The sequence below is a fragment of the Pleurodeles waltl genome, chromosome 4_2 (assembly GCF_031143425.1).
Source record: "Pleurodeles waltl isolate 20211129_DDA chromosome 4_2, aPleWal1.hap1.20221129, whole genome shotgun sequence".
Classification (NCBI taxonomy): Eukaryota; Metazoa; Chordata; class Amphibia; order Caudata; family Salamandridae; genus Pleurodeles; species Pleurodeles waltl.
Genome location: NC_090443.1, coordinates 488140611 through 488161173, shown reverse-complemented (window position 1 = coordinate 488161173; position 20563 = coordinate 488140611). Strand labels below are relative to the sequence as shown.

The window sequence follows — 20563 nt, the reverse complement described above, 5'->3', positions numbered from 1 at the left end:
CATTCACTGGATTCTCTCATGAGATTCCAGTATGCACATTTTGGCAACAATGTACATTAGTGTATGAGCACCTTAGTTATTTACCATACACAAAGGAATTTATAGGAATGTGCATATATTCGTTGGTCAGGGTTGCCAGTTTTGTTGTTCTATATTAAGTAACTGACTTTTTGCACTTCCTGATTGCAGATTATATCGTTGTTACAATTCCTCAAGTGGGGGGTATAAAATGGAGTCATTTGATGATGAGAGGGATAGAATTTTTCATGACATGTTTTCAAATAAACTAGAAGTGAAAAATTAATCTCAGGTAGTAGGGAAGCAACCAGGGGTATGAAAATTAAATACATTCGCTTAGAAAAGCTTTGCAAACAGGAATTATCCCGTTGGTGGGATTCAACAGTACTTAAAAAGTATATAGCAGACAAGAAAGTCTCACGTGGCTTGAGAGTGGTAATATTCCCTTCCTTTGATGATCTTTCACCGAAACATATGTTAGATTGGGAACAACAACTCTTTGAGGCATCCAAAGGTATGATGCAAATTCTGATACAACATGCGGAGGATAAAAGAAGCAATCTATTGAAAGAAATAAAAGAACTTGAGGCTGAGATCTTGTCTCTTAATTTACCGGAAGTAAAAATAAAAAATGATAAGATTCTAACGGAGATATTGGACAAGCATCAAATGTACATAAAAAACAAGAAAATGACAAAAATACTGAGGGATGACAGAGATTATGAGAATTGACGTGTTTACACATTCGCAAGAAGATTTGATGGTCTTATCACGAAACCTTATAATATAAAGACTCAGGAGGTTAGAGATACGTTGGTTAGTGAGTCAGAACAGTCCATCACATCAGAGGATTCAGAGGGAACTAGTATATCATGTGACAATGTAAGTACAATTTCAAATGGAGAGCATAAGGCTGCCTCAAGTTTTTTACGGGAGGCAAAAAGATACAGACTGGGAAACAAGATACATTTTTCCAAACAACCTGTCCCAAATCATGGAAAAGAACATGTAGGGGAAAAAGGAGAAGGAAAAGCCAAGGGATGACCAGCCATAGGGGTACAGACCAGGGGTGCAAGGAGCAAGATTCAGAACAACTAACAACTATATCTCTGCAGAATGGAAGAACTACTCAGGCTTTGCGACAAAATTATAATATTGCCATTGTCAATTTGTCTGATGTTGTACTTACGGATTAACAAATAAATTTGTTGGGCAAAGGGCTAGGATTTTAGGTTTCTGGCTATTGTGACATGACACAAGTACATATAGATCTGTTTAAATTCTTGCGACAATTGAAACGTAAAAAATATTTTGCAGAGAAGGACAATGCATTTCATTTACAAACACAGAAATCAGTACCAAGTTCGTACACAATAAAAGATATCATGGAAATTCAACTATTAGAAGATATAGATAAGAGTGAGTTTGATAGACAACTTATTTTGGATGATCTAAGAGTCCTTCAAGATCTAACTTTAAATAGTGGTCTGAAACCTAGATCGTTATTTACTCCCAACTTACCCAGTAATAATGTGATAGACACCTTTGGGAGACTTGTTGAAGAGGAACTCAACAAATTGGAGACTAAGATCAGGAAAGGGAAATTCCGTATTTCACATAATATAACGTTGAAACAAAAATTGGCTTTGAAAGACCTCTGTGAGAACCAAAATATAGTTGTCAAGGAGGCTGATAAAGGAGGGAATATAGTCATTTTAAACAGATCGGACTATATTAAGGAAATTAATAGACAACTGACAGATGACATATCATACTATAAATTGAAGAAAAATTCCATGAATAAGATTGTACATGATTTGGAAGGTTTACTGCTATTATGGTTGGATCATGGTTTGATTTCAGATTTGGAATTTAGATATATTCTTAACACACATCCCATAGCACCGTGTATTTATGTATTGCCCAAACTGCATAGGAGTAGCACATCGCCACCTGGTAGACCTATTATATCTGGGATCGGGTCACCCACTGAAAGACTATCAGAATTTGTTGACAGATATTTACAACCTATTGTCAAAAATATACCTTCGTATTTACAGGATATGAAAGATGTTATCATGAAATTGGAGGACATAATTTGGACACCAGAAATGATCTGGGTCACAATGGATGTCTCCTCATTATACACATGTATACCTAAAGACAAAGGCTTAGAAGCGGTACGCCACTTTCTCTCTAGTAGATCAGCATCCCACTTAGAGCATACACAGAATGGTCTCAGAATATCTGAAGTAGCGCAGTCTTCCTCAGAATGGTAAACTCTATTATCCACATGTTGCAAACACTACTAAAATCTTTCTCCATCCACTGCCTACTAAAGATGTCGCATTTCTCTTTTCTTGCTTAGAGTTTAACTTGTTTGTGCTTATACCTTGCTTCTTCCTGTGTGTCAGTGAAGTTTGGGGTGCCGTTGCCCTTATTGTACCCATGGTAGTTGATGGTATATAGCGTATAGTTCTGTTGCATGTGATGTGCCATTTCTGAATGTAAATGAACTTGGGACCCACCGCGGCGCATACCATGGCTGTATTAAATGTGGAGGCAGCTAACGTTGGCTGCTGTCTGTCCAGCACCTATCCTATGCCTATGTGAAGGACATCTGCGCTGCTGCTATCTGAGTGATGCCTACTATAGCTGTGTTATTAAGGAAGTTAGGGGCATATTTACAAGAAAGTGGTGCACCAGTCCTGATGCGCCACTTTTCTTGCGTACCCCTGCGCACCCCTAAAAATACCATTATTTCACCATATTTACAATATGGTGTACCATGACGGTCGTTACCACAACAGCATCAACATTTTTGACTCTATTGTGGCGCTTTGCTGCACTAGCTCAAAAATTTCAACGCTGGTGCAGCAAAGCACAGGGAGGCCCATAAGACAATAAAGGAGAGTCACTTTAACGCCTGCCTTGTAAATTTCACTGCACCATTTGTTCTGGCCTCCCTGTGAAGGAATACCCCCCTTGCATACATTATGCCTGGCACAGACATAATGTGGCGCAAGGGGTTGCAAAGTGGCGCAATGCATGCATTGTGCCACTTTGTAAATATGGAGCGGGAGAATGTCCTATTTAGCGCCGCCTTAGCGTAAAAAAATGATGCTAAGGCGGTGCTAAGAAGCGCTAGGGGCTTGTAAATCTGTAAATCTGCCCCTTACTGTTGCTGCCTGTGCTATACTTTTTATCGGTGTGAGGGAAACATTCTTGTGCCCCCTTTGTGTGGGCAAGCAAAGCTTGCATTGCTGCAAATCATGGTGCTTCGGTTTTATTTCTGAGGAAGCTTACACTTCTGCTACTTTTTTGCCTCTGTCCTGGGTGTGTGAAAGTGGCTTGCAATACTGCTGCTTATGTGCTCCTGTCCTTAGTGTGAGGGAAGCGTACACTATTGCTGTTAGTCCTGCAGCTTCTTGTTGTACTTGTTGCATTTGAACGCAGTAGGCTGATTCCCTTGTCTTCTGCTGTCCCTCTAAAACAACAGGAATAATCACAAAAAAGTAAAGAAAAAGAAAAATAATTATTGAATTATTTTATTACAAGTATTGTTAGGCAACATTCCCCATCCCTCCCACTGTGACCGCACCCATACACCATTACTGAGCATGCGCACAAAAGGTGGCCTTATAAAACCACTCATAAACCAAAACCAAACCAAGTGGAGGCCTTAAGTAAAAACACACACAGCCCATTCAACCGCATTGGCACTGGACTTGAGAAGCCGAGGAGGCGCTGGCTTTCCGTAGATCTCTGTAGCTTAGACTTCGCTAATGACCGACCGTGAAGGGATGAGAACATCCGGGGTCGCAGGGAAGATGCACAAACCGGGGTCAGGTGACATTCGGGAACGCAGCTCTGTGATTCTGGAATGGGGAGGCATCAGGTCAGGAGAAGAATGGGGGAAAAGAAGAAAAGATGTAACACTTTTAGATATGTGTTTGTCATGTTAAGTCCACCAGCAAGGTAGAATACCCTCAAACAGGAGGCTTCCTGTTCCGATTGGCATTCTTTGGTGCGCATTATTGGTCTTTGAGTGCCATATCTGTGCCATATATTAAGAATAACCATTAAGTACATTAATGATTCCTATGGGATACATTTATTGCAAAGTATTTCATGTGGATACCATGGCCCTTGAGCAGCCATTTATTGTGACTGATGAGATGCAACACCACATCACTGTGGACAGCATAATAAAATATAGTCTGCAAAAAACATCCTTTCCGAAAACATAGACTCCAAAATATAGACTACCATGATCTCAACTTTAACTGAATATCTCCCTACAAAATGTCTGACTTGTACCCAATCCCAATATCAAGCACCTGACCCAAATATGCTATGACTTGCATTTAAAATAGTTATTCAACCCAGCCTGAAAATATGTGAGAAGTGAGTTTGGTTTGGTTTAAGCATTAAATACAGATCAAACCTTGTGTAGGGAAACACTCATGCAAGCCATATTGTCAGTCTGTATATTGGAATCTATGAATTGACAAATATATTTTCACATATAACTGCAATTGTGTTCACATTGTCTCTCTCTTAGATGTGCAAGAAAACATATGTGCATTCTATCTCTCCACCAAGGTGAGGTGATATTTCTGCTATGAAGTAGATAGTGGGAGTCAGGTAATGGACCAAGTGCCATGAGAGCATTGATGACTAAGATGATGAGATTGAAGCAGTTTGTAGAGGAATATGTATGGACTTTGTGTTTTGTGGACCTAAAAAGTAATTTAGAAGCATGCTGGAAGTTAGATCCTATTTGGAGGCCACATGAGCATGCTGGGAGTCAGATCCAGTTTGGAGGCCACATGGCAAACAAGGGCTATTGCACCACAAAATGTGGAAGTTGAGGTGTTTGCCCTTCATTTCCTGTAGTCCATACTAGTAGGCTCTGAAAAGTAAACCAGGTACACCCTTTCTGCATTTGACTCTAAGGCTAGCAAGGACAAGCAGTCATAGGCTTCTCATGGAAGTAGTGTGGGGGGGAAGGGTTCTGAACTGAACAGTCAACCAACAGACACAATAACGTATTGTCCAGTTCAGTGCTATTTTTTATGTAAAAGAAAGTTCTTTATCTCACAGCAAACCTTAATACTACAGGGCACGCTTTGTACGTCCCTCCAGATGACAGAACAGGTTCTAGATCTTGCTTTGCCAAGGAAAGGATGAGGACTTTGTGCACCAACTAGATTAGCATGATGTCAGGTCCCAATTAGATCTAGAACAATGTCACTTGCAATCAGGCACACATGGTAGGGGTACATGCCCATGTACCATGCGGTGGACATTCCCAGCCCAATGGCACGATTCGTAGCAGGACCACTGCCACAACCCATTCCTTGAGACCACCACTGCGGTGAATGTCCGTTGATCCATGAGGTGTACTTCCCGAGGGTGGGTTTTACACAAGTATGGTTCTATGCTAGGGCTGTACCTGATAATGTTCCTCAGTTCCTTGATTTGCGAATCAAGAGAGTACCTTGTACTATCCAAGAAGAATGCGCGCATGGACATACATGGACTATTCCATTACAGGTAGATTAGAAGCACACGTATATGGCGAGCGAGCGAGCCCTGTGTCTGGAATCAAGCACACAGACACAAGCAGGTGTTCCCAGGTGTAGTTGGCACACTGTGGAGTGTAACATGTCTGTAGCATTTTGTATGAGCACACAAGTTGCATATATTATACAGAACTGGAGGACCTGAGATATGGAGTTGGTGTGGTTCTCCAAGATCATACAGAGAGCTAGGGAACAAAGAGGTCTTCAAATGCAACTTGGGAGACATTCCATGGGTGAAGCATGGACACTCCTATGTATCCATCCATGGATTTTTGCATATTTCCAGATTTATTAAACCTAGTAAACCTAGAAATGCATCAGAATGCTGTGCCTTCCCCTGTGAGGCGTAATGAGGAGAAATATTTTTATTTATCTTCATTATTTCCTTTTTCCATGTGTGCTACATTCTGCCATACACATAAAAGAGGAAAAAGCTTTAAGGATTGTTTTGTGCAGGAAGGTGTCCCTTACTGCACAACAATCCTGCCTGTAATGCAGGCATGCTTGCACTATTATGCAGGTGTGTCTGCTTTGGTACTGGGCAGCACACAGTGAACAAGCACAAGGAGAGAACAGACATCCTCCATATCTTTTGTAAGTATATAGCATTTTTGCTCTCTTCCTTGTCATGCAATGCAGCAACTTTGCTTGATGCCCTGCATTGCATGAAAGATTAGTAAAATTTGCCCCACAGTGTCAAAAATGGTTTCATCGTACAAACACCAAACCTTGTAGCCTGAAACTTCTTGCAATTCAACAATCATATCTACAACAAAATAAAATTGGAAAATGATTATATCTGGTGCAACATTGATAAAAATGCTAAACACGCACTTCGTAAGGCCCAGCTCTCTGAAAACTCAACTTGGGGCCTGATTTAGAACTCGGTGGACGGATTACTCCATCACAATGGTAGCGGATACCCCGTCCACCGAAATCTAAATCCCATTCTGTCCTTTGGGATTTAGAGTTAGGTGGATGGGACATCCGTCACCGATGTGTTCTAAATCAGGCCCTTAAGCTTCTACAAGGAAAGTTGATTGAAAATCTGAAGAATCAAGTGCCCCAATTCTATAGGTTATGTAAAAAAGATAATTTATATATATACGCACAAATAATTATCTTTTGCTCTCCATTTGATTCTTTTTGCCCTGGCTCAGAATTCTGTCAGGACCGGAAGTTTCAGATTATGCTTCTCTCTCTTCCATTGAACATTTAACAGCAGCCAATCAAAATCTTTAAAAACAAAAAAAAAAATTTCCCAGGTGCCCTATAGTCCATACTGTCCACCAATCACATGTCTGCCCCAAGCATATATGTCCCTGGAAACACAATCCTTCCTCTTTCTTTGCTGCTTGCAGCCAGCAGATAAGTGTTTTTCCCTACTTTTATTAAATCTTTATTAAACAGTGTTTTTCCAAAATGCTTTAGCAGCGTAGAGTGGAAGCAGGGAGTTTAATGTGTGTCGCAGTGCTCTTTTATGAGGGCGCTTTTGTGTGTTCCGATCGGCTTGTTTGCGATCAGCTCGCGCTTGTGTGCCCGTGACCTGGGGAACATTTTTGCCCGTCTTTGGGCTTATCCGAACGCCCAACGGGGCAAATTTAGTTTAAGGGCTTTGCCCTATCTGAATTAGAGCTTGGGGTCCGTTCAGATGCCTAGGCCACGGGCGCTTTATTTCTAGAGGACGGCAGTCCTCTTTTTTTACTCCACTCGTCATGCATACGCTCTGCCCCGATTTTCTCCATGTAGTCAAAGAGATTTGAAAGAGTGCTGCGCACACATGGATAACGTTCTTGTTTATCTCCTGAACACCTGATGGGGCGCGTAAGCATTGAAAGGCTATGCCTTAGGGGTTTGATTGCAGGAGCTCCTTCCACATCAGATCTTGCTGCCTGACACTTGTATTGACTGCCTACAGTCCAGCTCATTATCTGTGAGCCTATATGCTGGTGTGGGTACCCCCCCCCCACTTTTTGAACGCCTTCATTCCTCTTGCTCAGAAGCATGGCGTACTACGCTGAAGACGATGAATACTATCAGGAACTCCCTGAGTTCGCAGACTAACATCACATGGAGAAGAGATTGGTTGAGGCCCTGGGGCCCCACATCCAGGACTCTGTAATTCAGGCTCTTATTAAAGCATTGAAGCCCTTTATTCAGCCTCTTTTAAGGTTTGGCCAAAGTGAATTAAGGGGGCGTGCCCTCCCTGAGACTATGTCCAACGATGACCATACTTCTGATTTGGGGTTTTGCTCCGAGAGCCTCAAGGGGACCAGCCTCTTCAGCTGAACTTCTAGCGCAAATGGCTGCATCAGTTATTAAAACCATGAATAAGGCTCCTTTCCTTCCTAAGGACGTTCCGGACTCCTTTATGGGGTCTTGTACACAGGTGGAAGCACCCCCCCTCTTCTGCCTCCCAATCATTAGATTCTGACTAGGGGAATGACGACCCTAAACCTTTGGGGAAACGTAAACATTAGACCTATAATTTACAGGAAGGCCACCAGGTACCTCGCACCAGCGTTCCACTGAGTGGATTCCTTGTATTGAGGTGGCACATTACATGCAGGAAAGACTGTCATGTGAGCATTACCCTGCACTTTGAATGTCCTCGCCCCTTCCTTCTGGGCAAAGTGGCAGATACGCCTGGTCTGGATCCGAACATGGCGACCTTCACTAAAAGATTCTCTAAAGATCCTAAAAACGGTCTAGATCAGGCATGGAAGAGTTGCCAGGATAAACTACTGGACATCTGGAACTTGCAGGTCAGGCTAAAGAAACCAGTGCTCCCCTGGACTCACAGACCGTATTGGAATGGGCTCAATGAGCCATTTGCCTTCTGGGTAATGCAAATTGCGCGATGTCCACCAAGCGCAGATGGTCCTTTTTGATGCGCATTGATTCAAAACTGGCGGAACTAGCGCCTAACGAAGCAGGCTCCATGGCGAATGGTTTGCTTTTTGGCAATAAATTCCTGGGGAAATATGTTGCTACTTTCTCCGCTTTGGACAGGGCCCAATCTTCTATGAAAAAGAGGTTCAGTGGGGACCTTTTTGTCAAGGCCTGACGCTAGAGGGGCCGAGCACCAGGCCCCAGATTTTACCAGGCCTCAGGAGGCTACAACCAGAGGGGTTGGAGTACCACCTATTTCACGTCTGGATTCTACCCTACCAGATACCAGGGAGGCAGGGACCATGGCTTTAGAACCAATAACGAGGTGGTTTCAAAGCCTCTGATGGGTCATCTACAGGTGAGAATTATTCCATACTCAGAAGTAATTCTAGGGGGGAGGTTGAAAGAGCGTATTCCGGCTTGGGAATGCATTTCTCAGGATCCGTGGGTATTGTAGACAATGTGAGGGTACAGACTGGAGTTTTATGCTCCTTCTCAGCAGAAAGCCTATACTTGTCCCATTCATTTTTCAAAAGTAAGGAGCAATTTCATGGACAGGGAGGTCGACGCACTTATGCGCAAGCGGGCCAAAATCAGAACGAGCCCTCACTCTCCCAGGTTTGTCAGTCGATATTCTTGGTACAGAAAAAAAGCGGGGGTTCCCGTCCAGTGCTCAATTTGAAAGACTTCAACTCCTGGATGGTCTACCGTCACTTCACAATGGAGGGTATCCACCTCTTAAGAGATCTTCATCAAGAAGGAGACTATCTTGCATGCCTAGATCTCAAAGACGCATATCTTATGGTACCTATTTTCAGGCCGCACTGTTGATATCTCTAATTCCGTTGGTGAGACCAATGGTACAAATTCACTGTTCTCCCCTTCGGTCTTTCTTCTTCTCGTTGGAGCTTCACCAAGCTTCTACGGCCTGTGGTAAAGTTCCTCAGGGAAAGAGGCATTTACCTCATTATATATCTCAACGATATTGTGTTCATAGCTCAAAGCGAGGAGTTAGTGTTGATGAACCTGTCGTGGACTGTCCAGCTTCTACAAGATCTGGGTTTCCTTATCAATTTGGACAAGTCGATTTTGACTCCGTCCAAGGTCATAGAATTCTTAGGCTTCCAGGTAGATTCTATCAAGGCCCAACTGTTATTGCCTCTGACAAAGAGGAGTTCCATCAAGAAAGAGTTCAGGAGAGCCCTTGACTCTCTCCGAGTATACCTCTGAGGACCCTAGCATGCTTGGTAGGCCTGTTAGCCTCACCTGTTCAGATGATTTTTCCGGGGCCTCTTGATTACTGGACCTTGCAACGTTTGAAGATCAAAATCTGCTCTGAGTAGGACAATCCTAAGTGAAGATGTATGATGACAGAGGAGGCCAGGGCAGAGATCGCCTAATGGCTAGCTCACATGGATGCATGGAACGGCAGGGCCATTTTCGCATCAGTGCCAGAGATGGTCTTAGAGTCGGATGCCAGCCGCTGGGGCTGGAGAGCTCGCTGCAGCTCAGTACAGACAGGGGGCCGGTGGTCCTTGGAGGAACTGACGCTCCATATCAATTGCCTGGAACTTCTAGTGGGGGCATTTGCGATTTGCTCTCTTTCTCCCCGCCAGGCGAACTGTTGTATCCTATTACGCATGGACAACATATTGGCGGTTCGCTATACAAACCACCTGGGAGGCACCAGGTCTCAAGTCCTGGTGGAGATTGCGAAGGAATTCTGGTAATTTTGCCTCAAACATCACATATCAGTGACAGAAGAGTATATTCCGTGACCCGCCATCCTGGTGGCAGACTGGAACTTTTGTTTCTTGAAGGAGGGCAGCGATTGGATACTCAGCCCACAGGTATTTCACAATCTGAATCTTTGGTGGGGTCTGTGTTCAAAGGACCTGTTTGCATCGAAGCTGAATGCTCAGCTACCATATTTTTTCAGTTGGAAGCCGGACCCCCTAGCTCTAGGGTCGGACGCCTTCCTTCAGACATGGGAGAAGGATCTGCTCTTTGCATTTTCCCCATTCTCCATGATTCAGAGAGTACACTCTCACGTGAGGAGACAGAAGACGGAGGTCATTTTGGTGATGCCTCTTTGGAAGGCTCAACCGTGGTTTTCAGTGGTGATGTCACTGTCTTGTGCGCAACCAATTGCTAATCCGGAGGATCCATCTCTGTTGCCGGATCCAGCAGGATCTCCTCATCCTCTGATTATAGCAGGGCTGTTGTCACTCATGGCATGGAGGACTTCCGTAGACGCTGGCAAGTGTCGGGAGTTTCAAACAATGCGCTGTTTTGATTGTCCCAATCTTGGGCACCTTCCACTCACAGACAATATGAATCTTCCTGGAGGAGATGGGTTTGTTGGTGTAGTGAGCAATGTATTGATCTCATGGGAGCAAGCATTAATATGATTATTAATTTTCTTACTGACTTAGCAGTACAAGGACTAGCTTACAAGACCATTGATAATTTTAGGTAAGCGGTCTCAGCGGGTCATCCTCACTTAGAGGGTAAACCAGTCGGCGAGCATCTGCTAATATCCAAGCTACTCCGTGGTATCAGGCTGGTTAAGTCTCCTCACCCTAGGTATTCTTTACCATGGGACATAGATGTTGTCTTACGTTTTCTGAAGGCCTGGCCTTGTAACGAAGACCTTTCATGCAAACAGCTGTCAGCAAAACGTACCATTCTGCTTTGTCTAGTGTCCAGCCGATGGGTCTCAGACTTTTGTGCGTTGGATTTAGCAGATCGAGTATTTACTCCTTCGGGAGTAAATTTTACTATTTCTAGACTACAAAGATTGCTTCTAGATGTGTTGCTTACCCAGCTTTTCCTCATCATCAGAAATTATGTGTTGTGAAATGTTTGAAAGCTTATGAGGAGTGTACTCGTGAGATTCGAAGAGATATACATGGACAATTGCTCATTTCATTACAGAGTCCCTTTGGACCTGTTTCTGCTGCCACTCTGGCAAGATGGGTCAGATGGATATTGGGGGAAGCTGGGATAGATATTTCTATGTCTGGAGCTCACTCAGTTCGGGGAGCTATGGCCTCTAAGGCATTTGCTACTGGTTCTCGTTTAGAGGACATTATAACAGCAGCAGACTGGTCTTCAGACTCCACTTTTAAAGTTTTTTTTATCTCAAACCTATTGTTGATGTGGTATCTGCAGTGGTAGATCAGCCTTAAACTAATGTAATCCGAAGCCTCTGGTCCTGACAAAGAATAAAAAATGTTCTAGCTTCCACGTCAAGAATTTTCAATTCTATTAAGGACATGGAGGCGAGGATTATCCCACCGGAAAACAATTTGTTGTCTTTCTATTGTTTCTTGTAAAGTTGTTGATGATGCTATGCACAATGTGTTGAATTTTATTTAGATGCCCACCCATTGTTTCATGAGTATAGATCGGGTATTATTATTAGTGTCTTTGTTGACCTTAGATGCGGATAACAAGGGTACCTAAACGATTGATTTGAACAGAAGAAGAATTTTCATTAAGGTCTTCAGCTCAGTTGACAGTCGACGTTTTAGATGTCTGAGATTCAGTTCAACGGTTGTATTCCAGTTCCAAGGAGTCAAGTACTTGATTTCTGCTGTTTGCAAAGAAAGAGGAAGGACTGTGTTTGCGGGGACAGATATACATGGGGCAGAAATGTGATTGGTGGACTGTATGGACTACAGAGGCACCTGGGAAAATTGTTTTTTTGTTTTTAAAGATTTCGATTGGCTTGTGCTAAATGTTCAGTAAAGAGAGACAAGCATAATCCTCGCCTCCGTGTCCTTAATAGAATTGAAAAATGTTGACGCGTAAGCTAGAAAATCTTTATTCACACCCGCATATACAGCACTGTAGCTAGTTTTAATTCCAGGAGTCTGGTGCGCCCAGCCCCCTGTCTGCAGTGCAGTTTCATGTGGTCATGCCTCATTTCCAAGATGGAGGCTACATTTTGCCGAGTTACTATGCCTTGTCAAAAGTTAGGGACCCCCAGCCCACCCCTTACCTGAGCAACACTTAACTTTTCAAGTGGACTCTGGACGCAGGGAAGGACCATCACAGGCACGCTGGCCAGCTTGTCTGGTGGTGGCAGCGGTGTCTTCTTTGTGGCAGGCTGCCTACTCTGGAAGTTGTTCACAACACAAGTAACCTGGATAACGACATAGAAAGAAGGAGGTTTTCACAGTCTGGGTATAGGTGTCAGAGGACAGGGCACTGGAGGCTATTTTTCATATGGGTGACCCTCCTAACATATTCATTTTGTACAATGGATTTCAAAGAAATAGTAAGACCGGCCTGTCGTGTTTGTTGATGAGAAATAACTAGCATTGCACTTTTGAAGCTCTGCTTAAAAACAGACTGCAAAAACCTCTTTACGATAAAGAGATCTTCCTTGCATAAATGAACACGGCCTTTTTCACATATATTTTACTGGGCTAATGTACTATTCTACATATCTGGAGCAAGTGATTGCTAGTGAGTTAAGGTAAGAGTTGACTTTAGAGAGATATTTATGAGTTTTTGCGACTTTGGCATCCTGTCTGTTGGAGTCTGTTTTTGCAAAATGTTTTCACATACTAACTCCTTGAAAAGACTGAAATATTTGCAAGAGGAAATAAAATGGAGAGTAAGTTAGAAAGCAAGAACCAGGGAGACAGAAAGAGAGAGAAAACGAAAAGGTGATAGGAAGACAGCGAAGGTGCACAGAGAATGACCATAGAAGAGGACAGGGACACAGTAAAGACTGGGAGGACCAACAAACCCAGCGAGTGGCACGGCATAAACAGGAGCTGATGATGACAAACATATTGAGAGGATTTGTCACAGAGGAAGAAAGGATGAGAAATAGAAAGGGCGGACATAGCGGCTAGAGAGGAGGGAAACAATTATGTTTTAAGAAGATCTAGAAAGATAATGAAGAGACGAACCTGGAGATGCCAGCAATTATGGCCTGCCGAGCAGGTAGGAAAGACAATTATATAATCAATATAAATGAAGGAATTGGAAACGAGAAAGGTGACTGATAATGGTGCATTATAGGCTGCCAAGGAAACCCATGACAGTTGTTGGAGTCCCAGAACCTGAGTTACAGGCTTGAGTAGAAAGCAACGGCCTTTAAAACGGGAAAGATCCTTTATCAACTGCTGCAGCCTGAGGCAAAAGGGATAGAATGCTATAAGAATATTTTACCCACTGAAGATATACTGTTCTCAAATAGTGACTCTTAACCTTTTGGCTTCTGGGGACCCTCGCTTTATCATTACTGGAACCTGAGGTCCCACACTGAACCATAGGATTCAGGGGAACCCCCGTGAGTTATTACTGTAAGCCACGGATCTGACCTAAGCATTTTTGATTATCTGAACTGCAAAACAATGCACAAAAATATAGAAACAAGCATTCATCAAAAATACACAAATTATGAAAAATGTATTGAAGTCACATATAAATATAGAACAATCTAAAATTTAATTTTAATGGGAAAATTGGAGCCTTTCTAATAACTTCAGTTGACCCCACTCATCCTCCATTCTATATTTTGTTTGTGCATTTGCACTGTTCCCACAAATCAATCTGAGAACACTATCCTAATGTTTAGCCTCTAGTTCCAAATTCCTTCACATTTAAAGAACGTTTTAAAAATGTCAGTTTTACATTGTGCTTCTTTATTTATATACGCTTTATGAATCGGTTAATATTATTTAATTTTCTAAACAGTCACAGACCCCTGGGTGGCCTTACGGTCCCCCAGGAATAAGCAGAAACAGAAGTGTTGGAATGTTGAAGCAGAAGGTCTATACCTGCCATTTGTGGCCCGAGCCACTCCATTGCCTTCAAAGGCCCCCTCAGTATTTCAGTGGTTTATTGAGTGTTTCTACCCTTTCTTAAAATTTTGGGCCATTATGGCCTGCCTTTCACTTGACAAACAGATAATCCCAAGTATTACCCACGGGTAACAGATTGGTGCATGACAAGGTGGGACAAGGAAGGCAAGAACTGTGACAAGGAAGAGGAAAGCATATTATCATGGTTATTATCAAGCCTGTTACATTGCGGGAACTTTTCAGGAGCATCAAGGCAAATAGTGGTTACTGTGTTCTGACTACAAGTGCCTTTTACCATTGATGTTATGAGGCTTTACCGTGCTATTAGGTACAAAGCTGATGCCAAGCATACCATTTTAGCATTTATCCCTCAGGGTATCGAAGCAGAGCACTGAAGGCTTACTCAGACGTGGTGTGGAGTAGAGAATTAGAACTCAATGAGACGTGCTATGTCAGTCATTCCTTGACCAGCCAGGGCTTTTAACTTACAAGAGTCCTTTAATTCCAACACATAACACATCCCTGTAGATACATTTCAGAAGGCACTAATATACTTTGCAGTTAGTAATACAATCATGACCATGAGTGTAGAGCTTCCTATAATGGCTGTGGCTGAGCCCCTCTGTTTGGTCCTGATACAATGTGTGCCCTTGAGGGCTGAGTGGTGGATAATGCTCTGGTGAATCCTCATGTTTCCCGGTCTATCCGTCCCAAGTCATACTGGTTAGGTATGACCTGAAATGTCCATCATTAGTGTTCCATGAACAATATCTTTCACTTGAACTGTACCTTTTTGCGTTTTCTCAGTCTTAAGCAGACTGGGCCAGCTCTTGCCAGCTGGGGCAGAGGTAGCACTGCTCCTGTTGATGTGTCATCTACACAGCCCACTAAGAGGGACCTCACTAACACTGTCCCAGAACAGCCAACACAGCTGCGATCTATGATGTGCGCACACAGGCCTCTGGTGGAGTGGTGCAGGCACTGGTGAAATAGTTCCTTAGCTCTTGTTTGCAGCTGGGTTATTCTTCAATGGAGGATTTTCCTCTGGCGAAAACACAAAACCTGCCACCCAAACCAAGCAAAAAGTCCACTCCAAGCTGCAACAATGGTCCATGGAGAGGTTGGCGTAACAGTGATCTGAGCTTAGCTTCTTTAGTGTCTTCTGATGAACCTGCCAAATGCGCTCAAGATTTTCTAAGCACCAAGCCATCACAAGCATTAAGGCCCGTATTTATACTTTTTGACGCTAAACTGCGCTAACGCAGTTTAGCGTCAAAAAGTTTAGCGCCGGCTAACGCCATTCTGAAGCGCCATGCGGGCGCCGTATTTATTGAATGGCGTTAGCCGGCGCTAGCAGACCGGCGCTGCCTGGTGTTCGTGGAAAAAAACCACGTACACCAGGCAGCGCCGGCGTTGGGGAAAATGGCGTTAGGGCGTCTTAAAAATGGTGCAAGTCAGGTTGACGCTAAAAAAACGCCTCCACCCGATTTGCGCCATTTTTAACGACGCCCAGACGCCATTTACATGACTCCTGTCTTAGTAAAGACAGGAGTCATGCCCCCTTGCCCAATGGCCATGCCCAGGGGACTTATGTCCCCTGGGCATGGTCATTGGGCATTGAGGCATGTAGGGGGGCACAAATCAGGCCCCCCTATGCCAAAAAACAATATAAAATAAATACAAATTTATACTTACCTGAACTTACCTGAATGTCCCTGGGATGGGTCCCTCCATCCTTGGGTGTCCTCCTGGGGTGGGCAAGGGTGGCAGGGGGGTCCCTGGGGGCATGGGAGGGCAGCTGTGGGCTCATTTTGAGCCCACAGGTCCCTTAACGCCTGCCCTGACCCAGGCGTTAAAAAGAGGCGCAAATGCGGGGTTTTTTGCCCCGCCCACTCCCGGGCGTGATTTTTGCCCAGGAGTATAAATACGACGCATTTGTGTCGCAGTCATTTTTTTGGACGGGAACGCCTACCTTGCATCTCATTAACGCAAGGAAGGCGTTCACGCAAAAAAATGACGCTCTTTCCTCATACTTTGGCGCTAGACGCGTCTAACGCCAAAGTGTAAATATGACGTTAGTTTTGCGCCGAATTTGCGTCGAAAAAAACGACGCTAATTCGGCGCAAACGGAGTATAAATATGCCCCTAAGTCTTCTTTGAGGGAAAAACACAGGTCGCATTTGGTTTTTTTTGAATGACTAGCTGTTACAGGTATTTCTGTTTCTGGGCATGCAGCAGGGTTATCTCGGTGGTTAATACTCATCCCCACTGTCTGGCCGAATAGATTTTTCCTGACCTGAAACCAGCTGCTTCTGTTCTTCCTCCCTGCGCTCCTAACTCCCCTCCTTTTCCTTCCTTCAATGGTACCTCCAGGACCCCTCCTCAAGAGTCAGTCAGCTCCTTCATTCAAGGCAGACTCAAGGCAGCTTTTCTCCTAGCACGGCGCAGAACTTCTAAGTTGCTGTTCCTGAACTTGGTAAAAGGGAGTTAACAGTCAACAACCACAACCATGGAACAGAAAAGAGTTTCTCGGTGTCCACTGGTTGTCAGGAATCTTGGCACCCTGGCTGATGGTTTCTGCCCCATACATTTACTGAGTTTGCGGACACAGCTCAAGGACCAGCTTCAGGCACTTTCTGCTTTTTGCATACTAGCCAAAGACTGATCCAGCCCCCGTCTTTGTCTTACAGTGTAAGCAGGAATTGGGGTGAAGTTTGTAGTTTCTTGTCAATGGATAACCAAAACAATGGCACAAAAGGAGAAAGAGTACAGTGGAGGAGGCATGGCTGGCTCTAGGGCAGTGCGACCAGTCATTCCTACCTGATGCTGACCTTGTGGGGCACTGTTTTAGAAATAATTTTTGGATTTATGAGCACCCGCTGCAGAGTTCCTTGTGTGTCGATAGTTTTCAAACAATAAAAATGTCAATATAACTCTGGTGATTAATTATCCTGCTGGAGAAGAGATGAGTTTTGTCTTTCGCAATTTTGACTCATCCTAAAGTAGGGTTAATATACCTGCTGCAAAGAATTTGTATCATGGAGATCGCAGACTGTACTAATATGTGGATAGCTCAGTGTGTTGCTGCTTTTATCACAGAGATCCTTTTGTTACTTGCAGTTCATAAGTTATAATTTTAATACAGCACAGTGAGCTATGAACCGTCATCGAACAGCTGCACGCAAAATGAAAGGAATAGGATTGGAACTTCATGTATTTCCCCAGTCTTTCATTATCCTGATGTTGCTAAAAAGTGTTAGTTCGGGTAGAAATACATTCTCATTAGTAAAGCCAACCCCAACCACTGTGGTACATTTTAAATCCACAGGGCGATATTTGCTAACATTTTGTGCCATGCAAGGGGCGATTTGAGCCGCCTTGCATGGCTTTGTAAAAAAAAAAAAAAATTGCGCAATGCACAGGCTTGCACTGCATTGCTTTACATTTAATTCTGGGAGGCATTCAGTGGGAGGAACATGGGCGTTTCCATGAATCCACCCACTAATTTCATGAACTACCAGATTAAAAAACTTTGTAAACCTGAGATTGCGTGAAATCGCTATGCCTCCCTGAGGATGGCCTAACGAGGAGAAAAATATTTTTTTCTCCTCTTTATTTCCTCTTTCTATGTGTGCTGCAATCTGCAGCACGCATAGAAAAGGGAAAACACTTCAAGAGATTGTTTTTGTGCAGGAAGGTATGTCTTCCTGCATAAAAAAACTCTCCTTGCAGCACAGGCACACCTGCACCACGGTGCAGGGGTGCCTACATTGGCGCTAGGCTGCCTGAACTGCGGCAGTGCAAGGAGTGAGCATAAATGCTCCATATCTTTGTAAATACTGAGGATTTCTACCCTCTCCCTTTCACGCAACTCAGCGCAGCAACCTTATTTGCTGCCCTGCATTGCATTAAACGTTAATAATATGTCCCAGAGAGTATGCTTCTCCAGACCGAACAATAAAATATACTGCCTATTAGATATACTGCCTACTGGTATGGATGACTTGATTCCTACACCTTGTAATCCTCATTGTCTTACGTAACATTTCCTATAGACTGATTTACACACGTATGATTCACTGGCTCTGTATAATATGTGTGATGTGAAGTGCTCTGACACCCTGCAGTGGCGTGAGTAGCTTTGTAAAATTAATGAAATCCAGGTCAGAGGGAGGTTACGGAGAGATGAAGGGCACTGTTGGAGGTGGTAGTGAGGGAATCCCTGCAGAAGGAAGCCATGGGTTGCACCAAAAAAAGATAGTCACACTGGACACCACCAAAACTAAAGTTGGCCCTGGAAGAGGGGGTTCATACTTCAGAAGAGCTCTATGCAATCCTAGAGTCGGGTCTGATAAAAAGTAGTGAAAGAATACTTTAGGGAATGCCTGTAATTCTCATTGCTATCTGGGCTCTCTCAAACCACCATCTTTTGTGCAGTAGTCCCAGTCCTGTATAGGAAATGAAAATGGATTCATTTGTGGCCACTTGTAATACACACACTCCGAGAACATCCTATTGTTCAAACCTAAGTTACACACGTTAGCCATACTCCACATAGATAAGTAAAAACACAGCCAACAGGCAACTCTCCCTAGCAGTTGACTAAAAAGACCAGCTCTGCTACTATAACCAGTTGTAACCACACTGTCAGTCTGTGAGCTCACAGCAGTCACACTCAGACAAGGTGGGTGCACACGGTGTGGCACTGCTGACAATAGAGCCCTGCCTCTCAATCAATCAGTACATCAGTAGATTTGTAGAGTGCTTCTTGTCACCCATGAGGGCATCCAGGCGCTCGTAGGGTCCAGTTGATTAGCTGAATAGCCAGGTTTTCAAGGTCTTTCAGAACTCTGAAAGAGATGGGGATGTCCAGAGATGAAAGCGTAGCTCCTTCCATATCTTTGCTGGTAGGGAGGAGAAGGAGCGACATCCACATCTGCTATGTTGGATGTTAGGGGTGAGGGTTAGAGAAAGGGAAGTGGAGTGGAGGTGTTTGGGGGACTGATAGACGTTCAGGCAGTGAATCAAGTAGGTGGGTCCACAGTTGTGTAGGGCCTTGTATGCATGGGTCAGGAGCTTAAACTGGCATTTTTTCTGTACAGGGAGCCAGTGGAGTTCCCTGAGTTAGGGGGTGATGTGGGTTTGTCTAAGAAGATCCAGGACAAGTCTGGCTGAGGTATTCTGTATGTTTTGTAGTATTTGGAGGGGCAACCTCCAATCCCTGCATACAGAGCATTGCCGTAGTCCAGTCGGCGGGAGATGACCCTTGGTTGATGTTGTTTCTTGAGTTTTGGGAAGCCATTTAAATATCTTACAAAGCATGCAGAGGATGAAGAAGCAGGAGGAGGAGATGGAGTTGACCTGAGTCATCATGGTTAGCTTCCAGACCACGACACTACTCTGCACCACTCTACTTTATGCCACTCTACGCCAGTAACTCTATGCCACTACACTCTATGCTACTGCACACTACCCTGCAAAACTCCACTCTACTCTGCACCACTCTACTCTATGCCACTTCACTCCACGCCACTCTACTGTACATCATTTCACTCTCTGCCACTGAACTCTATGTTACTCTTATCTGCACCAATGCACTCTATGCAACTGCACTCTACTCTGCGCCACTCTACACCACACTACACAAATGTACTGTATGCCACTGTACTCTACAACACTTCACTCTACTCTGAAACAATCTACCCTACGCCACTACATTCTATTTGGCTTTGCGCCACTCAACTCTATGCCACTGCAGACTACCCTGTGCCACTCCACTCCACGGTACTCTAATTCAACACCGTTGCACTCTACCCCACTGCACTCCACGCAAATGCACTCTACACCAGTTTTCTCAAAACCTGCATACTCCAATCCACTGCACTGTACGACAATCTCCTTCTCCTCCCTACCAGCAAAGATATGGAAGGAGCTATACCACTACACTGTACGCCACTATACTTTACTCTGTAACATTCTACTTTATGCCACTGCACTCTGTGCCACTCTACTCTACACCATTGCACTCTTTGTTGAACTTTACTCTGCTCCCTCTACTCCACTGCAAACTACACCAATGCATTCTACGACACTCTACTCAACACCACTGCACTCTACTCTGCAACACCGCATTCTTCACACTAAAATCTACACCACTCTACTCTGCACCACTCTACATCACTACACCACTCTACTCTATGCCACTATAGGCCAGTGCACTCTATGCCACTATTGTGCAAC

At 44.0% G+C, this 20563-nt stretch overlaps 1 protein-coding gene across 2 annotated transcripts in view; it reads right to left on the bottom strand.

Annotated features, from left to right (window-relative positions):
- Positions 1-3546: 3546 nt before the first annotated feature.
- The window catches only part of PLPPR2 (phospholipid phosphatase related 2), a 98979-nt gene continuing 81962 nt past the window's right edge, over positions 3547-20563 (bottom strand). The window contains exons 7-8 of one of the 2 annotated variants that reach the window (XM_069231876.1): positions 12505-12648; positions 3547-3896 (exon numbers count right to left, since the gene is read on the bottom strand). In XM_069231876.1, the coding sequence (XP_069087977.1) occupies positions 3864-3896; positions 12505-12648 (177 nt within the window). In that variant the 3' untranslated portion in view covers positions 3547-3863. The remainder of the gene's footprint in view (positions 3897-12504; positions 12649-20563) is intronic. The other variant, XM_069231875.1, reaches the window with a different exon arrangement.